The sequence below is a fragment of the Hippopotamus amphibius genome, chromosome 4 (assembly GCF_030028045.1).
Source record: "Hippopotamus amphibius kiboko isolate mHipAmp2 chromosome 4, mHipAmp2.hap2, whole genome shotgun sequence".
Classification (NCBI taxonomy): domain Eukaryota; kingdom Metazoa; phylum Chordata; class Mammalia; order Artiodactyla; family Hippopotamidae; genus Hippopotamus; species Hippopotamus amphibius.
In genome coordinates, this window is record NC_080189.1 from 98,950,972 (window position 1) to 98,976,262 (window position 25,291).

At 36.1% G+C, this 25,291-nt stretch overlaps 1 protein-coding gene across 3 annotated transcripts; it reads left to right on the forward strand.

Moving 5' to 3' along the window:
- Positions 1 to 610: 610 nt before the first annotated feature.
- Positions 611 to 20,948, forward strand: TRA2A (transformer 2 alpha homolog). 3 transcript variants are annotated; one of them, XM_057730483.1, is made up of 8 exons: positions 611 to 825; positions 11,073 to 11,206; positions 14,440 to 14,605; positions 16,121 to 16,309; positions 18,080 to 18,195; positions 19,229 to 19,375; positions 19,835 to 19,902; positions 20,374 to 20,948. In XM_057730483.1, the coding sequence occupies exons 1-8, from the start codon at positions 790 to 792 to the stop codon at positions 20,379 to 20,381; spliced, it is 864 nt and encodes a 287-aa protein (XP_057586466.1). In that variant the 5' UTR covers positions 611 to 789; the 3' UTR covers positions 20,382 to 20,948. The 3 variants fall into 3 exon arrangements, with proteins under 3 accessions (XP_057586466.1, XP_057586465.1, XP_057586467.1); XM_057730482.1 differs by having other exon boundaries at positions 613 to 825; positions 20,054 to 20,948; XM_057730484.1 differs by having other exon boundaries at positions 613 to 825; positions 19,250 to 19,375; positions 20,054 to 20,948.
- The last annotated feature ends 4,343 nt before the right edge of the window (positions 20,949 to 25,291 follow it).

The following is a 25,291-nucleotide window of genomic DNA, read 5'->3' on the forward strand; positions in this document are numbered from 1 at the left end:
GCTAAGCATTATTTAAAAAAAATAAAATTGACACAGTTGTCTGATAGAGGAGTGAAGCAAGGAACTCTGACTTTTCATTATAATCCCATCAGCGTAGCGGGAGGGAGGGGATATGGGGATGTATGTATAAATACAGCTGATTCACTTTGGTGTACCTCAAAAGCTGGTACAAGAGTGTAAGGCAATTATATTCCAATAGAGAGCTTAAAAAAAAAATCCCATCAGTGCATATATTACTTCAATAGTATTACATAAGGCAAAAGGTGAAGAAAAGTAAGAGTGCTGAAAACATTCAAAATAAAAAGCCTACTAATGATGTAGACGATTCCAGTTTTTTCTGTTCCATCAGAATCCACTTGGAAAATATATAAAGGGACCAAGGTCATTAAAAGCTTATGTGGCGACTGAAAAATCTTCAAAAGGACTGACGCTTGGGACGGAGTCTAAAGTTCGGTCGTCTCGTGGGCGTTCGGTCCCAAGGCGCGGAGGATCGGAGCGCGCCCTGCCCGCGTTGCTAGGCCGGGGCCACCACAAAACCTCGCTGGGGGCGGGGCCTCTGACGTCACAGAGACGCCCCGCCTCCTTACGTCGCGCACTAGGGAGGCCAGGAGGTTTCTGGCGGCATCGCCGCCATTTTGCCGGAGCCTGCGACCGAGTGGGAGTGGAGTGGAGCGGCCGTTGTTGCCGACTCTTTCCTCCTCCCCACGGTCCAGTCAGCGGGTTGATTAAGCCATCGGCCCTCAAGCCGAGACTTGTCTCTTATTTAGTTCTGGGGAGCGCCTGGCCGACATGAGTGATGTAGAGGAGAACAACTTCGAGGGCAGAGTGAGTACAAAGCCGCGGGAGCCGTCTTCGGCGGCGGCCCGATGCTCGGGGTTTCACGCGGACGAATGCGGTCGGGCGGGGTTGCGGGGAGTCCTGCTGGGGGCCCGCGGGGAGCAGCCTCTGGAGCCATCGAGGTCGCTTCTTCACATCCCCAAGATGGCTTCTGGGTTCCACTCTTGCCCCAGACACCACGGATAACCTCCCCTTCCTCCTTTTTTTGGAGACTTGCTAGCTGGACTCCTGGGTCCGGTTTCCCCCCCGCGGTGCGCCCTGCCTCCTCCCCACCCCGAAGCTTCCTTATCTCTGTTCCGAGGTGTGGGTCCCCGTCGCGGTGGGGCGGGAGGAGACGGCAGGGAGTTCCCCTCCGGCCGGATAGTGGTAGGTGCTTCCTGCGGTGGCGTCTCTGGCGACCCCGAGCATCGTAGAGGGACTCGGGGTCGAAAGTGCGCGGGGCTGCTGTCCGGGCGGGGAGAAGCTGGCGTGGGACTAGCTGGGGCCTGTGTCTCCTTGGCTCTCTATTGCAGTGAGTGGCCGCGTCTCTGTTGGAACCGGCGGCGTTGCGTCTATAAAGGCGAAAGCCTTGAGGTTGAAGGTGGGACGAGCCTAATGAAGTGGTTAGTCAACGACCGCACCGACCCTTAAGCGTTCTTAAGACGAGAGCTGTGAGGGGAAAACTACGCGAGGAGCCCTTTTCCTTTAATGTCCCTTCTGCTTTCCTTTCACTTCAACATGAATGTGGAAATGCTATAACGCCTTATTTCGCCTTATTTTTCGAATTCCTTGATGTTGGGCTTTTTTTTTTCCCCTTTCTTTCTCTCTTTTATATCGCAACTTCCAATGCTCTTCTTCCTGTGACCTTTCACCTAAACACTGACCAGTCCTTTACAGGTTTTTACGGTAAAAAAACAAAAAAGGGAATCTTCTGTCGTAATCTTACATAACAGCACAAATTTCATGGCTCGGTATTTTTACAGTAGTTTATGCTGTTCTCTTAACTCAGTTACTTGAAGATGACAGGCCCTCAGTTTCCCTTTTCTCTTCTCAACCCATCCCCCAGCAAAGAGGGCTCAAAGTTTTTCATTATTTTGGGTGTAATAAATAGAAACATCACCAAGATGCGTTATCCTCAGCTTAAAGATGCTAGAACGTTTAGCAATGATTGGGTTACATTTCCGAAGTTACCCTCGTAGTGAAAATTTATGTGTTAGTGTAAAACCCTGGAAAGAAAACAGTCCCCAGGCAGCATTTTCCGGCTCTTGTGTTGGCATTCTGGTCACTAGGGGAAACGCACAAAAAACACTTGAGGTGTGTGCTGGACTGAATGAATTTTGTCTCTTTTTAGAAGCTCATAAGATAACCACCTGAAACCAGACAGTTGAATCAGAAGGTCGATTTAGGCTTTTGTTCTTTCTGGGGTTAGAGACCAAAAAAAAAAGTTATCTTTAATGCCTTTAAGATTGGATTTCTCTAATAAAATGTGGAGTGTAGATATAAATGAATAATTGAACCTGCTCATTTTTTTAGGATTGGGGTATTGCTTGTCCCAACAGAATTTTAAAATCATGTAATATTTGGTGGTAGTTAGTCCTAAGCTGCTTTTTGAAAATGTTAGGTAGTTATGGGAAGAAATTTTGCTGTCCGTCAATCTTCAGTTAACTTCAGTAAAATTCTGGGGAGTTAGTTTGTTTTGGTTTGTGGGGAAGTGAAGAGGACTACTATTTGGGACCTTGTTTTTCTTTAAGTTCTTATTTTTCATTTAGTCATGAAGTAGAATTTGGCAAAGTTCTAGATAATTGTTACCTTACCCATCTAAGAAAATAATATATATGATTCCCACCCCGTTTTAAACTAAAATGCATGTAGGCATTAGCAATTTATTTTAATAGAGAAAGGTTTTTACTTTTTCCTGTTCTTTTACAGTGTTTGTGGTCATAGAGAATATTTTTTCACATGTGATTCCCAAATGTGTTTTAGTGTGAATGAACTCAGATTAATAAGTACATTCACCTGTTACTTTTTTGGTAGGTTAAGGTAATAATTGTTTTTATACATAATTGGATAATTGGGAGAATTAGAAGAATGCCAGAAACTTTTCTGAGGCTGTACTCTTTTTTTCTCTTAAAGCAATTTCATATTCACCAATGCTTTTGGATTTTAAACTATAGTGATCTTTTTATCTGCTAACCACAAGCCAGCAGTTTAAAAAGGCTTTATAGAATACAATTGTTGTGTTATCTTTTTCTAAATGTAATATATAGAGAGGTTCGGTCAGCATTCAGATTTCATTTGCTTTATGTACAGAATAAACAACACGTATTAACCCAATCTTACTGAAAAGATATTTAAAATTAGAGGATAACTTTCTAGAGACTGCAGAACATATTAAAGAAACAGGACTAATACTTCTATAGCATTTTAGGGTCCCCCCCATCTTTGACATATTTTCTGATTTACTGCTTATAATCTTGCAAGAGCTGGAGAACTCTGACCATTTTAGAAATTAAAAACTGAGGCCCAGAAGACCATGCAGCCTGGAATCTGAGATTTACAAGTCTCGGTCCATTGCTCATTGTATACATAAACTATGCTGTGTATATATTTTGATTACTTTTTTTAAAAGAGCACACTGCACTTCAGTGTCTCAGAGTCATTAATGGAGTTTTTAAAAAACTATTAAACAGGAGCTTAATTTTCCATTATATATTAACATATGTTGCATTTTAAAGGACTGGCGTAAAAGAGCTTTAGGAAAGAAAATATAATTGGCTGAATTTTGTTAGAAGTAACCCTAACAGTTAACCAACCAATTTCTCTTCTGCCTGGGGTGAAACTGTTGAGCATCTGCTACCTTTTTAGTAAAGGCCAGGTGTTCTTGAGGAAAAGAAAACTTGGAGTCTGATTTGAGATGACTGACAGCTCAAATCTGGGTAAAAGTAAGTATATAATCAAGTGCTGTGTGATAGAATTAATAAGGAATTCAGAAGATGAAGCTGAGCAGTTTTGTGAGCCTAGAGGAAAGGGAAAGCTTTATCTAGTATGTAAAACTTACACTGGGTATTATGATAAGGGAAATATGAGTATTGATTGTAATGATGAGATGATGAGGAGGTTGCTGGACTAATGAGACGTGATAGATTTGATTGTGTAGTCAGATAATGGAGGATTTTGAATTCTAGATTTAGGAATTTGGACTTAATCTACTATGCAATAAGGAGCCATCTATGGATTCTTAATTCTGGGATTGGCATAATGAAAGGAATTTCAGCAAAGAACAGAGACTAGTTTAGGAAGAGCAGCAGGGCACACTTGAAATATTTAAGAAAGGAGTTTATGAAAAATCTGATCTAAACTGGACAACAGTGGGATGTAAAGAATGATTGAGACATTTTTTGAGGGATCCAGGAGAATAGTGGTGCCATTAAAATATCAGTAAGTAGGTCCATTAAAGCAGTTTATTTGGGACATGTATATCAAGTTAACAGAATTTTAAGTAGAAATGTCTTTTGGAGATGGGAGTGAGGTTGGCACTTGAGCTGTGACTTTGCATGTCATCTTCAGAAAATGAGTTGTTTGCTCATACAACTTCAACTAAAATTAGGATTTCAATCTCAAAAAATTTTACAGTGTCCTTGATAGAAATTAAGGGGAATGGAAATTAAGATTTTCTTGTTATTTTACTTATTCCCCTCTACCCCTAATTTTTTTTAACGAAAGTTAGAAAAATGTTGTCCAATTTTTTTCTTTTACAATGGCCTGGTGTTTTTAATAGAGGTTAAGGATTCTTTATCATGTTGGAGTCTATCTTATAATTCCACAATTGTCTGTGCTTTGTAGAATAGTTGAAGAGGAAGAATACTACTTATTTTGGTGTGCTTTTTTCAGAGCTTGTTCTGGCTTCTTGAGTAGCTGGAATATTTTAAAGAGACTCCTAGTTTTCCCCTTGTTAACATATGAAATGAGTAACTGGGTGATGGAAGTGAAGAGCAAAACACAAATTCACCTGTATCAATTTGGAATTTATATTTGTGTGTTAATATATTTTGTTAGGAATAGTAGAAATGGGGGAAAGTTGATTAAAAACCCAGCTTGGACTGGCTCCTTTGTTTAGAAACCCTCTTCTTTTTTTTTTTGAAAGGACACAAATAAGAATGAATCCCTATTTTATAGATAAGAATGTTAGCACTTCAGCTTTTAAAAAACAAAAAACATAACTTAGTTCAGCTTCTTTGGCAATTTAATTTTATTTATCTCATCACATCAACCTGTTGCAAAAGGGTAAGGCTTCCTTTCTTTTAGTAGGAGTAGTATTAAACTTGGGGGGTAGTCTTATGTGTCTTGGGTTTAATTTTTTTTCCCCTAAAGTACTGTGATTTATCCAAGTTTAATGCTTTTTTTGTTCCCCCCATCCATTTAAGCAGAGAATTTGTAAAACTTAAGGAAACATTTTAATACTCAAATTTTTATATTTGAGATTCACTGAAGGGTGCTAATTTGCTCAATATAAGCAGAAGGTGGGATTTTTAAAAGGAGCAGTGCAACTAATTGTACCCACAGTGCCTAATGGTAATTTTACAGATTTGTCATAGATGCTTCTTATGATTTGTACCATTCCTAAAATGAGTATAAAGAGTCTTGTGATGTGAAAGAATATCAAGGGATTTAAATACTTAGGAATGAGAGTCATTAAAAAAATACAGATAAACTTTGTTTGTAGACTTAATTTTGTAAATAAACTGAAGTTATTCTTATGGTCTATTGTGTAATATAGCAAGTGAGAAATGGCCAGGAATAATCAGCATAATAGTTTTTTAGAACTTGTGAACAGTGTGAAAGCTTTTTTGATAGCATCAGTGGGTGCTCAGGCATCAAGTAACTAACACTGGGACCTTTATAAAAGGTATATATCCACAAGCTGAGTGATTTAACACTGATAATTTGTACACATGTCATAAGCGATTTAATAAGACAGAAGTGGAGGTGAGGAAATGGTAATGATCAGATGGGGGAAAGAATCAGTAAACACTGTTTTTGTTTTTGTTTTTTTAAAGTTGAGAAGGGAATAGGAAGGGAAGTGTGGTTTCCCCTCCCTCCTTTAAGTTACTGCTGTATGTAGTTCTGTATAATCCGTATTGTCTCATGATTTTCATCAAAGGGTGAGTGACTAGTCCTAACCAACCTGAGGTAGAAGAAAAGTTATGATTTTTTTCCCTTGAAACTAAGGCCCTGTAGTCTTACTTATTCAAGATTTGCAAATATTCCACGACATTAGAAGATGGGAACATAAGTAGGGAATTCAGTAACAGGTTCTTAGTAGTTTGTTTTAATATAGTTAAACCACTTTAGTCTTTTTACACTTGTTTCTGTACCTTTGAAGTTGCCACTTAGACACTAGCTTTTTGAACATTACAATTGATCATGGCATATAAGCTGGCCGGCTTATGAGCCACATTTTTTATTTGTACAGACGGGAATTCCCTGGCAGTCCAATGATTAGGATACCACGCTTTTGTTGCCAAGGGCGAGGGTTCAATCCCTCGTCGGGGAATTAAGATCCCACAAGCCAAGTGGCATAAATGAATAAAATTTGTACAGAAGATTTGTAAATTTTACAGGTAATTTCACAGTGTGACATGAGTTTAAATTTGATTAGCTGTCAATTCCTTAATTTGTCTAACACATTGCCAAAATTATTCCAAACTTTAGAGAATATAAAGACATACAAGTTAAAATATCTGTGAGCCTTTTGTTTCCCTTTTTTTTTTTAGCTTTTTATTGGAATATAATTGCTTTACACTGTTGTGCCAGTTTTTGCTGTGCAACAAAGTGAATCAGCTATATGTATATGTCAATCCCCATATCCCCTCCCTCTGGAGACTTCTTCCCACCTTCCCTATCCCAGCCCTCTAAGTCATCACCCATCATTGAGTTGATCTTGTGTAATGCAGCAGCTTCCCACTAGGTATCTATTTTACATTTGGTAGTGTACATATGTCAATGCTATTCTCTCACTTCGACCTCTGTGAGCCTTTAATCTTACTTAGAATGCAGCATAGTGATATGACTTTACAAGGGAAATTATCAATTAAAATAGCTAATGTTATGAGCAATCGGTATTTTCTTTTTAAGAAATTGCTCTAGTACCAGTTATGGATTAAAAAAAGAGCGAAAATACTTTTTACAAGCCTAGGAATCTGTAAAGGAAGCAGTCTATCATATTTGAAAGGTAGGAGGCAGAACTGCTATTTCTGTAGACTGAAATGAAAGAATTGAGTGAACACAGGTTTCCCACAAGTCATAAAGAATGAAGTTCTTAGTACAATAAATATACATTATTTGGGTAATTTAAATCCCCCTCCATGCCCACATACAGTTTACCTAAATGCACTAGTTTGTTTCTATAGAAATCTCCAATTTTACAAAGTGGTGGGGAAATATATTTTGCGAATTTGTTTTAAAAGGTTATACTATAGTCATATAGGCTAAAATTTCTGTAAACTTGGCACTGTTACTTGGCATTTGCCTTGGAACTTGCCTTTCCATAATATTAGAATGTGTTACAGCGTAGCATTTATATTGGTTTATTTTAATGGGCTTTAAGTATTAAGCATACCTATGGCCAGAATTTTTTTGGAACCTCGCCCCGCCTGTAATATACTAGCTATACTAAAAGACACTGCAGTTATTGTTTGCTGTAGGAATTTTTCATGTTCTGCAACAACATGTGCATATTTAATAATCTTTTGCTTGTGTTGGATACACTATAGTACTTTCTTAGTAATCGTGGTTAGTTCCTCCTTTTTATTTTTGGCTGTGTCCTTCATCTACCACCAGAGGTATCTTGTTAATAAAAAATAATTCAAAAAACAAACGGACACTATTTAAGCAGATTGTACTGTGAGAACTTTCTGCGTAGTTCCTGGTTTATATAGGTAAGGTAGATTGGAAGCCTACTTAAGATATAGTTCTGTTAAAATGTGATATGATTTGATTGAGTTCTTAATCTGCCCATTTCTAGTAGACACTATATTTTTAATGGTTGGTGGGTTCAGGTGTGGATTACTGAGGAATTTGCAGAACTTCTTGACTGGACAGCTTTTAGAGCGGGTTAAGCTGTCTCTAGTGAAAGGATAGATAGCACGCCTTGTCAATATTTTTAGTTTATTTTTCTGTTTGCAATTTCAATTCCTTTTCCAAATTCTGAATAGTTGTATGAATTAATTTGGAAAAAGTTGAAATTATCATTTCATAATGAAGACAAGTCAAAGGTAGAAAAGGATGATGTAGCATTTGTCCATAAAGGGCTTATTGTAGCCTGATTTCTGATGCGTAGTTTAGTGAGAGTGTTTGGTATTTATTTGGTATCAGCTTTTGAGGAATGTTATTTTAAAACAGTGAATGCTAATATGACTATCTTTGTGTGTTTGAAGACCAGACTACCAGTTCTTCATGTGATAGGCTGTTTGGTATTATAGTAAAAGTAATTTTGAAGATTAAAAGTTTTTTATGTTTTGCAGTTTATTCTTTATATTTACTGACAGTTATCAGTTTACCTTTTTAGATAGATAAATCTCTAAATTGTTTTTGGAAGTTAAAATGATTGCTATCTTTATAACTATAAGTTAAAGGGGAGTTAAGAGTACCCTTTCTTAAACCTTGAATGATTCCATGAAAAAAATATATGTAGTTTGAGGTTTCTGTGATATAAAAATTGAAGGGTAGGCAACAAAAGAGGTTAGGTATTTGTGACACCTTGGATAATAAAAAGCAAGCCTTCTTTTAAATTTGCTCGTGTCTTTTGAAAATATAGTCTGTCATATCTTAATGCTTTTTTGTTAACAAACTAAAAGGAAAATTACATATTTTCCAATGGGTTGCCAGAAATGGGATTTAAAATTTAAATTTTAAGTTGTTACTTAGTTACCTTGTTAACATTAATACCTAAAAAGTGGTTATTTTCAGAACTATTGAATAATTTTCAACTATTGTTTTTATGATGGAAGGCTTAAATCTAATATATAAAATTTTGATTTTTATCCTAAAAACTAAAGGTTTTAGAGTGTCACAGAGCATAGAGCTTTCTGTATGTATAACAAAGGCTGTGGCGATGTTCAGAGATTTATACCAGGGGATCTGTTTTATATTAGAGAAAACCAAAAGGGAGAGAGGAATATATTTTTACCTAATGAAACATAGGTAATGAACTAGCTTGTGAGACTTCAGTTACAAGTGAATTAGCCATACTTTTGGTTTTGACTTAGGCCTGAATATGCTGCTTTTACAGTTTCAGTGAGTGAAAAAGCCTAAATTGCTGTGTCTGCTCCAGGCACATGTCCAGAAATTTAGAAAGTATCTGAGATGTGGTGAAAGATTTATTTTAGGTAAATAAATGGGAAAAGTTCATACTCAGCAGAAAGGTAGCTATATATTTCAATTTTGTTTTCATCTGAAAAAAAATAAATAGGCCTAGCAACATTAGTACTGTTCTGGATAAATAAGTCTTTTGACATTAAACCTGAAGGAGAACTTTAAGGAAGTTGCATGATAGTCTTAACGGCCTAAATGAAAATTGGTGCGAAATTGGAATTATTTTCGCTAATAATTAAGGCTTAAGTGGACAGGGAAACCAAACTGTCCATCCTACTTTGGTCATAAGTGCTTCATATGTCTATCAAATTAAAACAAAACAAAAAACAAACAAACAAAAAACCCACAAGCTTTTAATTAGTTTTAAATTATTTGATTTGAAAAGTTTTCTTATATCCAACTTTTTCAGAAGCCAGTCAATTTTCTGATAAAGGATATAGTCACTGAAGGGAGTATAGGTATGCATAACTGCATAAAATATGCAAAACCTGTGAACAAAAGAGGTAGGATAAACAATAAAGACCATGATACTAATTTTGTAATGTTCAATATGATACTTCGTTGGATAAAATAGAATTTTTGAAATGGCTCAATTGCAAAAATACATCCACTACTAGGAATTTACAAGCTAAAGGGGAAGTTTTTAAATTTCATGCCTTTTTCCCCCCTTTGTTTCTTCAGTATGCTTGTTTTACTTCAGGTTGTATCTTTCTGGTTAAGTCAGAGTGAGCAAAGATAGTGGTCAGACAAAATCAGATGTTAGTAATTTTACGAATTGTCTTTACTTTTTTGAACCTCAATATGCGTTCTATAATGTGAGTTTAGATAGGTGTGTACAAATATTACAGCCTATGATGCTTTGCCTTAACTATTTCTTGATATCTTAGTATGGCTTAGTGAAAGCTTATTTTAAGATCACTGGGAATCTTCAGGTTATAAATTAGTGAAAACTTAAGACATAGGTGGGGGGTAACAGTTAATGTTAGAGTTATGCTTGAATTAAGTATTTATATTAAAATTGTTCACTTTTTAGGAACTAGGATGAAACATGAAAGGGGAGGAGGGTGAAGAGTATGGTAAAAACATTTAGAGAAATTTCAGTAAATTCTCTTTAATTGTTAGAAACTAGACTTTTGAACAGTTTTAAAGATTATAAAATTGTTTTTTTAATAAACTAGTTATTTGCACTTTACCTGCTGGCTTTTCCATTTGGTAGATAACATTCTGAACTCCAGCAGAGTTTTATAAACCCCACGTGCTTAAATATACTAAATGTTCTTTTTCCATTAAGGTTAATGTTCGTGAAGAAATTGAAGAGTTTTTTCCAAGAATGTGGAAGATAAATCAAGATAAAAGAAGGCTAATGAAAAGTATTAAAGATCAGAAAATTAAAATTGAATGGGGGAAAAAATTGAACAGAAGATTGGTCAGATAGAAGCACTTGAATATTTTTTTAAGGCTATTTTGAATTGTTTGAATTGGGGAAGAATACACGAAGTATGAAAAATGAAAAACTCAATGAAGAATGAAGAGAAGTAGAAAGCAAGAGTGAAGTAGAATTAAAAGAATCTGGAAGAATGAATGGGTCCTAGGTTAAGTAAATGTATGGTTTATGTTCCAGTGTCTGTATGATCAAGTTGTAGATGAATTTGCATGATTACTTAGTTAATAGAGAATTGGTGATCTGGTTCAAGTAGGGAATTATTGAGGACAGTTAGCAGTATTAACAATGGGTTTTTAATGAGCTGAAATTTTTTCTGGAGGGTGTTGCCTAACCATTTGTTTTTCAGGAGCAATCAATATAAATAATTACGGTACTTTAAATGTTAGGTGTTAGGCATCTACGTGACCAGTGCCATTTGTAATACTGTCTTCTTTGTTAGGAGTCTCGCTCTCAGTCAAAATCTCCAACGGGAACTCCTGCTCGTGTAAAATCGGAGAGCAGGTCAGGATCTCGTAGTCCATCACGGGTTTCCAAACACTCTGAATCACATTCTCGATCAAGATCAAAATCCAGGTAAGTGTTTCAAATAACATATAGGTATGTTTAAAATGCTTTTCTTGGGCTTTTCAGGGCAAAGTGGTTTTTACCAGATCCCTTATTTTTATTGCATTTTTTGTGGAAATTTCACCGAAGACTCAAAATCTTGAAGTTATGGGGGTTTTTTGGTTGTTTTTTAAGCTATGAAGTTTAGCAGTTAAAGGATATGTTATAGATACAAAGACTTAGATAAGATGGAATCATCTCTTAGCCCAATTAACCTATCTGATACTAGCTATTAATACAAATTGTGTTGATTGATTTAAATGTGCTTGGCATTTGAGGGTTAATGTTTGATTTTTTTTTTCAGCAGTATTTGCACAACAAAAGTAATTTTCTCCATTGGAGACTTGGTATGTAGTTTAGTGCAGAGAAGGTTGATGTATGTATGTTGTAATGGTTATCAGAATGATTTGAGAAACTTTTTCAAGTTTCACCTTCCAGCTACGTCCTTTACCTGAAGATTCTGACTCATTAGGTCCAGGGTGGAACTCTGGTCAGATATAATTGGCAGGAAGTGGTCCTGGAGTGATTCAGAGCCCCAGCCACTACCACTTCCACTGATTAAAATAAAGACTAGTGAGCCACTGCAAGGTTCACTGTATCAGGTGTCCCAGGTGTACTGGTGTGGGGAAAAAAACAGTTAAAAATAACCTGGACAGTTGGTTTGATAAGTCATTGTAATTTCTTGATTAAAGACATAATTTATGTCTTTGAATAGAGTATGCTTGCAAGGGGGCATGAGACAGAAGAATCAATTAAAAGGCTGTACTTTTCTTGCAGTCCACAGCTGTCTTTTTCTGTCTTGTATCCAGGATCCAGCCTAATGCTTGATTTGCTCACCATTCTACATACTTAATTGAATCCACATGTGCAGAATAATGCTGGATAGACTTTGTGTATAGAAACAGAAGTGAATATATTTTCATTTTAGGACTTTTGCACTTGCTGCCCTCAGCCTAGAATTCTCTTCCCTCAAGTTGTCTGCTCTTGTATCACTGGAGAACATTAAATACCATGCACACTCTTTATTCCCTTACTCCTAATTTTTTTCATGATGTTTATCATCGTCTGACTTAGAGAAAAGGTAAGCACTCCTGAAAGGTTTTATATTAATGTCACTTTTCATTACTGTGTCCTTCCTCAGTATCTGTTGAGGGAGGATTGGTTCTCCTGTGGATACTAAATCCTCAGATGGTCAAGTCTCTTATATAAACTGTCATGGTACAGTCAGCTTTCCACAGAAAGGACCAACTGCATTTAAATGTAGCTGTTGATATTTTTTGTGACAACTTGTCTTATTAATGTTTTTTATTTTTAAAATTGAAGCTATAAATCAGTTCCAAGGAAATAGGAAATAATCCTGTTTGGTATTCATATACAAACAGAAGTTTTTCTTTTGTTCCACTGTACTCCCAAATGATTAATTTCTTTTAGGTAGTAGGCCATTCGTATTATTGTTTTCATTCCCACTCAAAATTGTTTGCCTCCTTTCGGTAAAGCTGTATCCTTAGCTTGATACACGACAAGATTTGTGCTGATCCTTTCCTCATCGTCATTTTTGTTTCTTCCTTTATAAGGATCCTGATTCTTAGCAGATCATACTAGCTGGCAATTCTCTAATCTCATTTCCATGTCTTCTTGCCAAGGAACTTTGTTCTTGATATTCCTGGAACACTTTTCCCCTGTCTGCCTAGTAAAATCTTATTAAGTTTCCCAGCTTTATTGTTTAAACTTCCTGGCCTTTAGCATTTATATCATTTATTGAATGACTTATGAAAATTATTTTATATGACTGTCATCACTACTGGTCTGGGTGTTTAAGGATAGATCATATAAATAGTAATAAGAAATTGCATTTTCTTTGCATTAATAGGCAAAGAGAAAGGACTGTGAGCAATTGGAAATAATCAGATGGGAGATGAACCTAAGGGATTAGCAGTAGAGAGATTGGTGAGATGCTGTAGAAAGCTTGAAGAAACGAAGACCATTAGACATGAAGACCATTAGTTTAGGGCGTTTAAGTTGTGATGAGTGAATTTAGTGATGCTTGGTTGCAGCAGGCTAAGAAAAGACTGGAAAGGAAATGATACTTAAAAGTGGAGGGAATATAGGACTGTTGAAAAGGTGGTAAGAGTCAAGTGATTTTACTGTGATGGTAATGGTAGTTGGTGGTTTGTTTTGTCTTTTTTTGTGGTGAAATACATAAAATTTATAATCTTAACCATTTTTAAGTGTATGGTTTAGTGGTATTAAATGCACTCATATTGTTGTGCAACCATCACAGCTATTCATCTCCGTAACTGTTTTTGTCTTGTAAAACTGAAACTCTACCTGTTAAGCAGTGACACTCATTCCCTCCTCCCAGCCACTGACAACCACCATCTTACTTTCTGTCTCTATGATTTTGACTACTCTTAAGTACCTCATCTAAGTGGAATCACATTATTTGTCTTATAACTGGCTTATTTAACTTGGCATAATGTCCTTAAGATTTTATCCATGTTGTAGAATATTAAAGAATTTTCTTTCTAGTTCTGGTTTTTTTCTTTTTAAAAGAAGGCAGAGCCTTGGGGCTTCCTAGGTGGCGCAGTGGTTAAGAATCCACCTGCCAATGCAGAGGACACGGGTTCTATCCCTACTCCAGGAAGATCCCACATGCCGCAGAGCAGCTAAGCCCGTGCGCCAAAAATAAATAAATAAATTTTAAAAGGCAAAGCCTTAATACATTTGTAAGGTAAGGTGAAAAGAGTGGATTTAGAAGGGATAGACTGGGAACAAGGAGGAGATGTAGTGATTAAGAGCACAAGAGGAAGAATACTTTTTCCTCTGAAAGGAGAAACAAGCTGAGAATAAGCAGGGATTTAGGTATAGGTCCTTGGCATTGTCAAAAGTTCAGAAAGCCAAAGTAAAACCAATGAGTGACCGACATAATTAGTAAAAATTTACTATACACATACCAAAGACACAGTTTGCAAACTGGGAGCACTCAAATCAGACATGGGATGAGGTTCAGTGGTGTGTTGTTACAAAGCAGCTTGTATGGTGAGCAGGCAGTGTCTTCATAGTATTTGGTGATTAAGCTAATTAATAACTAACCTGGTTTTGTCTGCTCAGGGAACCTTCATTTGGTGTCTGTTTGCTTTTTATTTTAACAGCATTACCCATTTTTGTTCCAGTATTTTTACCTAAATTTATTTCTCTCAAAGGTCGAGGTCAAGGAGGCATTCTCATAGGCGTTACACTCGATCCAGATCCCATTCTCACTCTCATAGGAGACGATCTCGAAGTAGGTCTTATACACCAGAATACCGGCGTCGAAGGAGTCGAAGTCATTCTCCAATGTCTAACCGGAGAAGACATACAGGCAGCAGGGTATGTGGTGTTCTCCCCCCCCCCCCCCCCAATTTATTTATTTATTTATTTATTTATTTATTTATTTATTTATTTATTTCATTGGCTGTGTTGGGTCTTTTTTTTTTTTTTGCTGTGCGTGGGCTTTCTTTTTAGTTGCGGTAAGTGGGAGCTACTCTTCATTGTGGTGCGCGGGCTCATTGTCGTGGCTTCTCTTGTTGCAGAACACTGGCTCTAGGCGCATGGGCTTCAGTAGTTGCAGCACATGGGCTCAATAGTTGTGGCTCACGGGCTCTAAAGTGCAGGCTCAATAGTTGTGGTGCACGGGCTTAGTTGTTCCGCGGCATGTGGGATCTTCCTGGAACAGGGATCAAACCCGTGTCCCCTGCATTGGCAGGTGGATTCTCAACCACTGCGCCACCTAGGAAGCCCGAGTATGTGGTTTTTAAAAGTTATTGAAAGCTGGGACTTCCCTGGTGGTCCATGCTCCCACTTCTGGAGACCCAGGTTCAATCCCTGGTCAGGGAAGTAGATCCCAAATGCCTCAACGAAGATTCTGAGTGCCGCAACTAAGACCCAGAGCAGCCAAATAAATAAATAAATATTAAAAAAAAAAAAAAAGTTAACGAAAGCTCATTTTGTCTTTCCTATATGTTTAGTCATAGTGTGATAGCTTGCTTTTATGAGAGCTAGAGCACTGTTTAAAAGTGGTACTCCAGATACCACCTTGACTATATGAGTATTGTTGATGCATTCAAGAGTATTTTCTTTTCTTGACTTTTGAGTTGTTAAATGAAATTTGGGGAGAAATGATATATTCCAAGAATTGAAATGAAAAGCTGAGTTGAAAATATTGAGATTAAAAGGTTTACCATGGAAGTGGGTAGCAAAGAAGTACCAAAAGCTCTGTAAGTAATAATAATAGCTAACACTTACATTGAGCAATGTGCAAAGTTCCTCAATGCATTACTACTCTTAACCACTCTTTGAGGCAAGTTACCTTATTATTGATAAGGAAATTGAGTCTCGGATATGTGACATTAAGGTTTGTTTGTATTTAACTGTGGTGGAGTCTTATTTAATGATATTTGGAAATCTGCATGTTAATTTTTAAAATCTGGTTTGTGGAAACAGGGAAGGAATATCCTTGCTAAAGAATGAAAATGGAGGAGAATCTAATCAGCAATTGCAGCTGAAGTCAGGTTGAGTACAAATTTATAAGGGATGTAAAACTTAAAGTAGAAATACAGCATTAAACTAAGGATGAATTCTTAGGATACATTCTGAAAATTGCTGGGCTAGAGTTAGGGACATTTTTATTCAGGCTACAACCTGAAGTGTATTCTAAAGAAGGCTTGGGTGTACTATGAACTGTAAAATATAGCTCATCTGATTTTTTCCTTTTAAATTCTTGTTTCCAGGTGACTTTAAACAATATGTAGTCTTTGTGTATTGGGTGAAGTGTTCTAAGCAAAGTATTTGTGTGTTTTTATTTTAACTTGGAGCTTAAAATTAAATAACATCTTTATTCAACAGGCAAATCCAGATCCCAACACTTGTCTAGGAGTGTTTGGCCTCAGTTTGTACACAACAGAGCGAGATCTTCGTGAAGTATTTTCTCGATATGGACCATTGAGTGGTGTCAATGTGGTTTATGACCAGCGAACTGGACGATCTCGAGGATTTGCTTTTGTTTATTTTGAGAGAATAGATGACTCAAAGGAGGTAATTTTATTTTTGTAATTATTTGTCATTTTTCTGATGTGCATCATTTCGTATTGTTACTGTTAAAAGTTGATTAATAGACTCCCAGTTCCATAAACATTATGTCCTCTTTCATTTTCTGAAATGATTTAAACTCTGCCTCTGTGTTAAAATTGGAATGGCCAGTTTCATTTTCTAGCTAATAACTCTATAGTATAGGCATATCCTGATTGAGATCTGACCTTGTGAAGTGAGGTTATGTGTTTGAGTTAATGGAAAAGTGTATGTAAATGTTCTCTTTTGAATAAGCCTTGTTCATGCTCCAAGCAAATGATTACATTGACTTGTGTCTGATTAGCTTCTTGTCTATACAGAGCTTTGTTTTTCTATTCTCTTATTCATCTACTGTTCTGTTCTATAAGTGAAAAAAATAATACATGGAAAGAATTGGTACTTTTCCATTTTTGTTTAGTGCCCTTCTTAATTCTCCTTACAGAATGATCCTATCAGTGTCAGGGATTTGAAATAGTGTTGTTGTATAATGGATTATAGAGGAAGTGGTAGGCTGAAAGTTGATGGTGATTGAGTTAGAAAATTCCATTTTAAGAAATTTTTGAAGCTCATTTGTTAAAGAAATGGAAGGTACTGACGTTTCTTTTTTGTACCATTTTACACGACAATAGTTGGGTATAAGTCATTATTGCTCTTTGCATCAACAGTGTTTACAGTATAAGCAGTCATAATAAAAGCATATCTTTCAAAAATAATAGATGCTATTGACATCTGCTGGTAGAGGCCAGGGGTGATGTTAAACATCTGACAGTGCACAGGATGGCCACCCACAACATGGAATTAGCAGCCCCCAAACATCAATAGTGGTATGGTTGAAAAATCCTGGATAATTCTAACAAAATAATGCTGTAAGTTGAAGGCATTTATATAATAGACATTCTGATAGACACACTAATGTGTTTTGTTTTGTTTTGTTTTTTACTGTTACATAGTAATGATTTGTTTATTCCTGTTCTCAATTAAGGGATAAAGATGTAAATTTAGAAACACCAGGATATATGATCTGAAATGAAAGTTGCAAAATGCAAACAATATCACAATTAAACATTTTTTTAATATGAAACTTGTTTGTCTTGTCTTTTGACACCCCCTGCCCCTTAGGTTTATTTCTGGATAAGATAAAATGAAAATGGCAACTTTACTTAGTTCCAAAGAACTTCTTAAAATATATTAAAGGGGTTGAATTTATTATTGCTTTTATTGGTATTAGTACCAAAGGGCAAAGTAATAGGGAATGTGAGCACAGATAATAAAGAAAGGAGCATTTGCTGGCAGGTTAAGAAGTTCCTTTATATTTGGAGTTCACTAGGTGGCAGTGTGTTATTTAAGGAATGGCTTGACTAGTTTTAGACTTCTCCACTGAATTGCAGTTTCTGCCTTGAGCTGCTCAGACTGAAGCTAGTTACTGAAGCATCAGAATTCTTCAAGCTAACCTAGATTGTGTGGTTCCTTCTTTATGGCTGTAGCTGTCCCCAGTCTTTCAGCACAAGCCTGCTTAAGTGTCCATGTGTACATTGAAAACTCAATGCCATTGACATGCATATAGCAGGGATTAAAATTAATATGTCAAATCCTAGCTCTTCTTATTTGAGAAAGAAGTGTTTAGAGAATTTTGATTTTTGCAATTTCAAATGGAAAAATGTGTTAAACTTTTTGCAGTTTTGATAGTTTCTCCTTGGTGAATCACGCATGACTTTCTGTGCCCCTTCTCCTTTACAGGCTATGGAAAGGGCAAATGGAATGGAGCTGGATGGTAGAAGAATTCGTGTGGATTATTCTATCACCAAGAGAGCACACACACCTACACCAGGCATATACATGGGCAGACCAACTCAGTAAGATTTCAGATTTCCTAAGCTGAATTTTAAGAGCCAGAAATGCACCAGACATATGTGCAAAATTTTGATTGATCAAAAGATAAACTTTTTTCCCTCTAATTAGGATTGAAAGTTACTTAATATGAATATACGTATTCTTTGAATTGTTTTACTTCTTTAGTTTTTTTGTATGTATGTTTGAGCAGGGGGAGAAATTAAAACTATTGAAGTGCATTCCTGGCTCTTTTCTTGTACTATACAAATAGAAAAATTATTAAATACTAGAAGAATATTGTACACTTTTAAATATTCTCCTTCTGTTTATGTGACCTTGGAAGCTTCTGTGTCTAGGGAATGGTTTTACCAATATTAATGTTTTTTAAAAAGCCAATTTTGCATTGTGTAGAACATAAATAGGGACTTTTATTAAAAAAAAGTTTTTAAATGTAATACAACCAAAGAAGGAGTATAAGTTTTCATTTAATGTGAAGCTTCTTGGGAAAATACAAGATTTGACAAGGAGAGCCTACTGAAAATAGTAATAGTGAAAATAATGCTCCTGTGATAAGAAGTTGGGACAACAGCAGGAAAGAGGGCTTAGAGTTTAAATTCACTGCCAGAGGTTTGAACACCAGACCTTGAAATTGTTTTAGTGCTGGACCCCAGTTCTCTTTGGTGTTCACCGTTGGATACTTTTAAATTTTTGATGTTTATTAACTGCTTTTGAACTAATCATAGGACATACATCTCAGCATTTTGGTACTTTTTCCAGCACGGTGCTTTTTTCACCTTATGGAAAAGGTCTCGCTGATTTGGATAGTGCATTAATAGAAGAGCATTTTTAGTTTGGAGAGTTTCGTGAAATTATTCCTGGTTATTTATGTTATAAATATGAAGCAAAAGCAGAATACCATTGGAGTCAGCAAAGTGAGACATAAGAGTAATTGGCATGAAAGGGTTTTTCTTTCTCTCTTATCTCCCTTCTTCCATTTTATATAAGGGTCAATTTCTATTAAATGATAATAGAAAATAATCATTCACATTGATGTAGGATTTTCACACTTTTCTATAGTAGTGGTGGTGGCGGTGGTGGAGGCGGTGGTGGAGGTGGAGGAGGTGGCAGACGTCGGGATTCTTACTATGATAGAGGATATGATCGTGGGTACGACAGATATGAAGACTATGATTACCGGTACAGGTAATGTTTTAACTTATGATTTCTGTTCTAAATTAGATGATAGTAGTAGTATTTGGCACTTTTAATTTATGTTTAATATATATTAATAAAAGTATTTAAAATTTTGGACTTCCCTGGCAGTCCAGTGGTTGAGACTCCTGGCTTCCAATGCAGGGGGCGCAGGTTTCATCCCTGGTCCAGGAACTAAGATCCCACATGCTGCGCGGTGCTGCCAAAAAAAAATTTTTTTAATAGATTTTATATGATGCTTTCTTGAAAGTAGGAAAAATGATTTTCCCTAGATCAGGAAAAGAGGTTAATACCTGTATTGGCCAATACTCTTCTAGTGTCATTGGCACATGGAAAACTTAATAGCTTTCATCTTAGGTCTGTTACTGTTTTGAATGACAGAAATTTTGTTTTTATCTGCCTCAGTGTAGTGATTGTGTGATATGCTAAGTAATCTTTTATTTCCTACAGAAGAAGATCGCCTTCTCCTTACTATAGTCGATACAGATCACGATCAAGATCTCGTTCCTATAGCCCAAGTATGTATAAGAACCTCATTTCTAACTAATGGCTTATTTTAGAAAATTAGGGTATATGATGACTGAAGATATAGTTGGGAAGATATTAGGCAAGTCAAACTATAGTTGTCATTTGACTTAAAAAAATTTTTTTTTTTTTACTCTTTTCCAGGACGCTATTGATAAACAGAGTGGTTGCAGTTGAGGACATCTTTTTCTTTTTCTTTTCTTTTTTTCTCTTTCTCTTTTTGTTTAATTCTGGATTTCCCCAAGCTTTTGATCCTTTCTACTCCTTAAAAAGAACCCTTAAAAAAATCTTTGGTTTGTTTAGCATCTAACACTTTGTCAGTTGTATTGCTGTTTTCCATCTCTTTTATTATATTCTTAAAGATATAATTGTCATTTTGAGTAGTTAAACATCTTGAGGAAAAAAGGAGCTCCCAGTGTTATGCTTTGTAAATGATCTTTTTTGTTTGTTTTTTGCTTTTACAGAAAGTTAACTCCTGGCTAATCAAATGAGGAAAGAAATGATCTTTTTGAAGCTTCTTTTGTGTTGGATATTGTATTAGACATTGTATTAGAGATCTGCATTTACTACAAACTCCTTTTTTAACTTTCTTTTGGGGAAGTTAGTAACACATAAAGTAGTTCAGTCAATGTCAGGTTTGTCTGGGGTGGCATGGGGCAGTCAGATAGTTGAGTGTAGAAAGTTTGAATCTATAGAAGAAAACACTTGGTCATTTCTTTTGAAGAACATAATTTTTGAACCCTAAAAATTATGTCGTTTTTTAGAGATGAAAAGCTTGTGGACTCCTACAAGACATGTTGTATTTAAAATACATTTGTTAAAACTTAAAAACATGAAGTGTGATTTTTGTGTTGAATTTATTGAAGTTAATCAGTGAAGGACAACCCTTATTATTTATTATTTAGAGCATTTGTGTACTTTGCTGTTAAAAATTTTGGTATTGGGACAATAGTTTAAGCAGGCTATTGTATAGAGTCTTTAGAGTTAGTGAGGGGAAAAGTAGTCTCCTTTCAAATAAAAGTTAATTTCTTTGAAAATGGGACTGTCTTTTTATTGTGGTACAATGAGAAAATATGACTGGATTAATTTGGATTTCCTTTGTCCTAAAATTTTTGCTTATACTTTGAGCGTACAATCTGTCTCCAATGTTGAAAACCCCTTTTCTTTCCTCCCTTTTTTTGTCAACCAACTTGTAAATATTGAGAGTATTCTGTATCAAACACCATGCTTAAGGAAAGATAAATAACATGGTTCATTTCTTCAAGAAACCCACGTTCTAGTAGGAAACACACTTAAATGACTGTAATATAATAAGAGGGAAGGCTGCTTTCATGAAGGGCGATGATTTTTCAGGTGACCTTTACAAAAAGGTACAGGAGCGTGAGCCTCCTGTGTTTCTCCCCCACAGCCATGGGAGTACAGTTAGACAGTTAGGATCTGCATAATGAACCAGTGGGAGCTATGGAATTGCAGTACCTCAGACATCTTTATTAAAGACATCTTTATTGAAGACATCTTCAAGATGTCTTTAAAAATTTTTTGCCAGGAATGGCTATTCAGAGAATGAAGCTGTCTCTTGTTGCTTCCCAGGGATTTTTTGTTCTTTAAGCCAGGTATTTAAAGACTGGAAATCGTTGGCCTAAAGAGAACATTAATTTCTTGACTGTAGGAGTACTTTAAAGATTTAAGCTGTGTATCATCAACAGAAGTAAAAATGTTAGCCACAATGTGGAATAGAATTAATACCCACATAAAGAGACAGTGAACATAATTAAAGACATGTAGGGAATTCCCTGGCAGTCCAGTGGTTAGGACTCCACATTTTCATTGCCAAGGGTGCAGTTTCAGTCCCTGGTCAGGAAACTAAGATCCCACAAGCCCCACGGCATAGCCAGAAATTTTTAATAAAAGACATAATATGTAGATGTTACATATATGCTAATAGAGAGAAAGCAGGGAAGGAGAAAAGGGGAGTAAGGGGGATAAGATGTTTAAATAGGGCAGTTTTTGAAGGCTTCCCTAAGAAGGTGAAATTTGAGTAAAATCTAAAGGTGAGGAGGGAGGGAGCCTTGTAGATAGCTGGGTGAAGAATATATTAGGTACGGAGTACAGCATATGTAAATGGCCTTAAGGCAGTAACATACCTGGAGCATGGGGGGAGAAGGAAAGAGGTCAGAGAGGACAAAGATAATAACCAAGGGCTTGGCACTGCTGGGAAGAGTGGGTTCACTTTATTTAAAGTAAAAATCCAAGACAGTTTTTTCTTTTTTCTTTTTTTAATTGAAGTATAGTTGATTTACAATATGATCTTAGTTTCAGTTTATATATGTATATTTTTCAGTATCTTTTCCTTTACAGGTTTTTACAAAATACTGAGTATTGTTCCCTGTGCTATACAAGTTTTCTATTTTATGTATAGTAGTGTGTATATGTTAACCCCAACCTCCTAATTTATCCCTCTCCCCACCTCCCTTTCCCCTTTGGCAAACATAAGTTTGTTTTCTATGTCTGAGTCTCTCTTGTAAGTTAATTTGTATCATTTTTTTTTTAGATTCTACTTATGAGTGATATCATATAATCGTCTTTCTCTGTCTGACTTACTTCACTTAGTATGACAATCTCTGGGTCCATCCATGTTGCTGCAGATGGCATTATTTTATTCTTTTTTATGGCTGAGTAATATTCCATTGTGTGTATATACCACCTTTCTTTATCCATTGTATGTATATACCATCTTTATCTGTTCATCTGTTGATGGAAATTTATGTTGTTTCCATGACCTGGCTATTGTAAATAGTGCTGCAGTGAACATTGGGGTGCATGTATCTTTTTGAATTATGGTTTTCTCTGGATGTATGCCTAGGAAGTGGGATTGCAGGATCATATGGTAACTCTAATTTTAGTTTTTTAAGGAACCTCCATACTGTTCCCCATCGTGGCTGTACCAGTTTACATTCCTACCAATAGTGTAGGAGGGTTTCTACAGTATTAAAAATCTAAGGTTTTTCAACTCACTGAAAGGTAGAAATAACTTAGGGGGGTGGTGGTGGTGGTGGTTTGGTTTTAATTCCTTACAACAGTGGTTCCTGCTTAATCTTATTTGGGTCATGGAGCCCTTAAAGATCTGAAAAATGCTTGTAATCTGTCTTCCTATATAAAGTGCACATGTAAAACAATTCTTGTATAAAAATACTTAGTTTTTTAATCATTTTGTGCACAGATTAAGATCCATTCAAGGACTTCTTAGGTGGCACGGTGGTTAAGGATCCGCCTGCCAATGCAGGAGACATGGGTTTGCCCTGCTCCAGGAAGATCCCACATGCTGTGGAGTAATTAAGCCCATGCACCACAACTATTGAGCCTGTGCTCTAGCCCATGAGCCACAACTATTGAGCCCGTGTGCCATGACTGCTGAAGCCCATGCACCTAGTGCCCGTGCTCCACAACAAGAGAAGCCACCGCGAGGAGCCCGCACACTACAATGAAGAGTAGCCCCCGCTCACTGCAACTAGAGAAAGCCCATGTGCAGCATTGAAGACCCAACACAGCCAATAAATTAATTTTTTAAAAAAATCTCAGGCTGATTTAGTCCAAGAATAAATAAAATCAGTGCAAAAATATGAATCTATAATCATTGTAAATTTGAGAAATGTCCACAAATTTATATTTAAAAAAAAAAAGGTCTATTAGAGTATACACCAACTTTCTAATACAGGATAGTTACCCTGTGAAGTACTAGTCTGAAGAAGGGAATTGAGAAGTTTGCAGAAAACCAGAGCAATTTTATATATAAATTCACAGGCATTGTGCATACACCTCTCAAGAGGTAAAAGCTCCTAACATACAGACATTGCCCATGGAGTCAAGAAGAATAATTGTCTCCTTGGCTTTTTTTTTTTTTTTAAGGATATTACTGCTTAGAACATTTGAATTTCATAACACCTTGAGAAGTATGAAGCACACATGTATATTGCTTCATTATGGCAATTAAGAGTCTATTATTTGTAATGTAAGATGAAGGTTTATTTGTTCACTATATATCTACCGCTGATTGCCATACTTAATGTTTTGACTATGGATTTTCTTCCCACTAAACTAAATTTGAAATTAAGTGGATTCAATCAGTGAATCCACTTCAGTGATTAAAATGCAATGATTAACATTAGTGCATTTTTTCATTATACAGAAAACACATTAAAACGTAAAATGAGATAACACCAATGAGGAGTAATGAATATAGAAAATAAGAAAGGTCTAAGTAACTTCCAAGAAAGCAAATACACATGTAAATGGAATAATTATAGGCTTTGCCAATTTAAACTCCCACCAAAAGTATGTGAAAGGGAGGTCTTATCTTGAAAGAAAAGGTACTGAGATATTACTAAAGGAAAATAAGCTTCTATACTCTGAATTATTTACACCACAAAATTATTTCAAAGTGAAATTAAGGTAACACTTTTCAAAAACAATATGGCAGGGGCTTTACTGGTGGTGCAGTGCTTAAGAATCCGCCTGCCAATACAGGGGACACGGGTTCGATCCCTGGTTGGAGGAGATCCCACATGCCGCAGAGCAGCTAAGCCCGTGCACCACAACTGCTGAAGCCTGCGCACCTAAAGCCCGTGCTCCGCAACAAAAGAAGCCACCACAGTGAGAAGCCCACGCACTGCAAGGAAGAGTAGCCCCCACTTGGCACAACTAGAGAAACCCCAGGCACAGCAACAAAGCCAAAAATAAAAAAGACATGAATTTTATTTTCAAGTGCTGTTACATTAAAAATTATTTCTTTGTGAAGGCATACACATCTAATTGTAGTTTTAATACAATTTAAATTTTTAAGTTATGGTTTGTATGATCTGGTTTCTCAGAATTATTTAGGGTTTATACTTAATATAAATTTACTAAGTACAAGACAAGAGAAAATGGAGAAACTAAAAACATTTGTTGTCTTATATACATGGATCCTGAATCTATACATTACTGAACAGGAAGACCTAGTAGTATAAACATTCCAGTCCTTATATATATTTATATTTATATATTTATGAATATATATGTAATTTATATACATATCTAAATCCATATATAAATACATATATCTGTATATATGAATAAACATACAAAAGGGGGAAGGATTTTGTTAACTGCTTATAATATATAATAACCCCTGCAAGATGGCCATTTTGGATGAAATTATTCCAAGGACCACATGGAAGAATGTACAGAGGAATGAATAAACAGAGGAATAGAATCCAAAATAGATCCACGTACATATGAGAATATATAAAGATGACATTTCATTTTGGTAGAAAAAGGACAAATTAAAAGATGGTGGAATTGACTATTTGGAAGGAAATAAATTTAGACCCTTGCCTCATACTA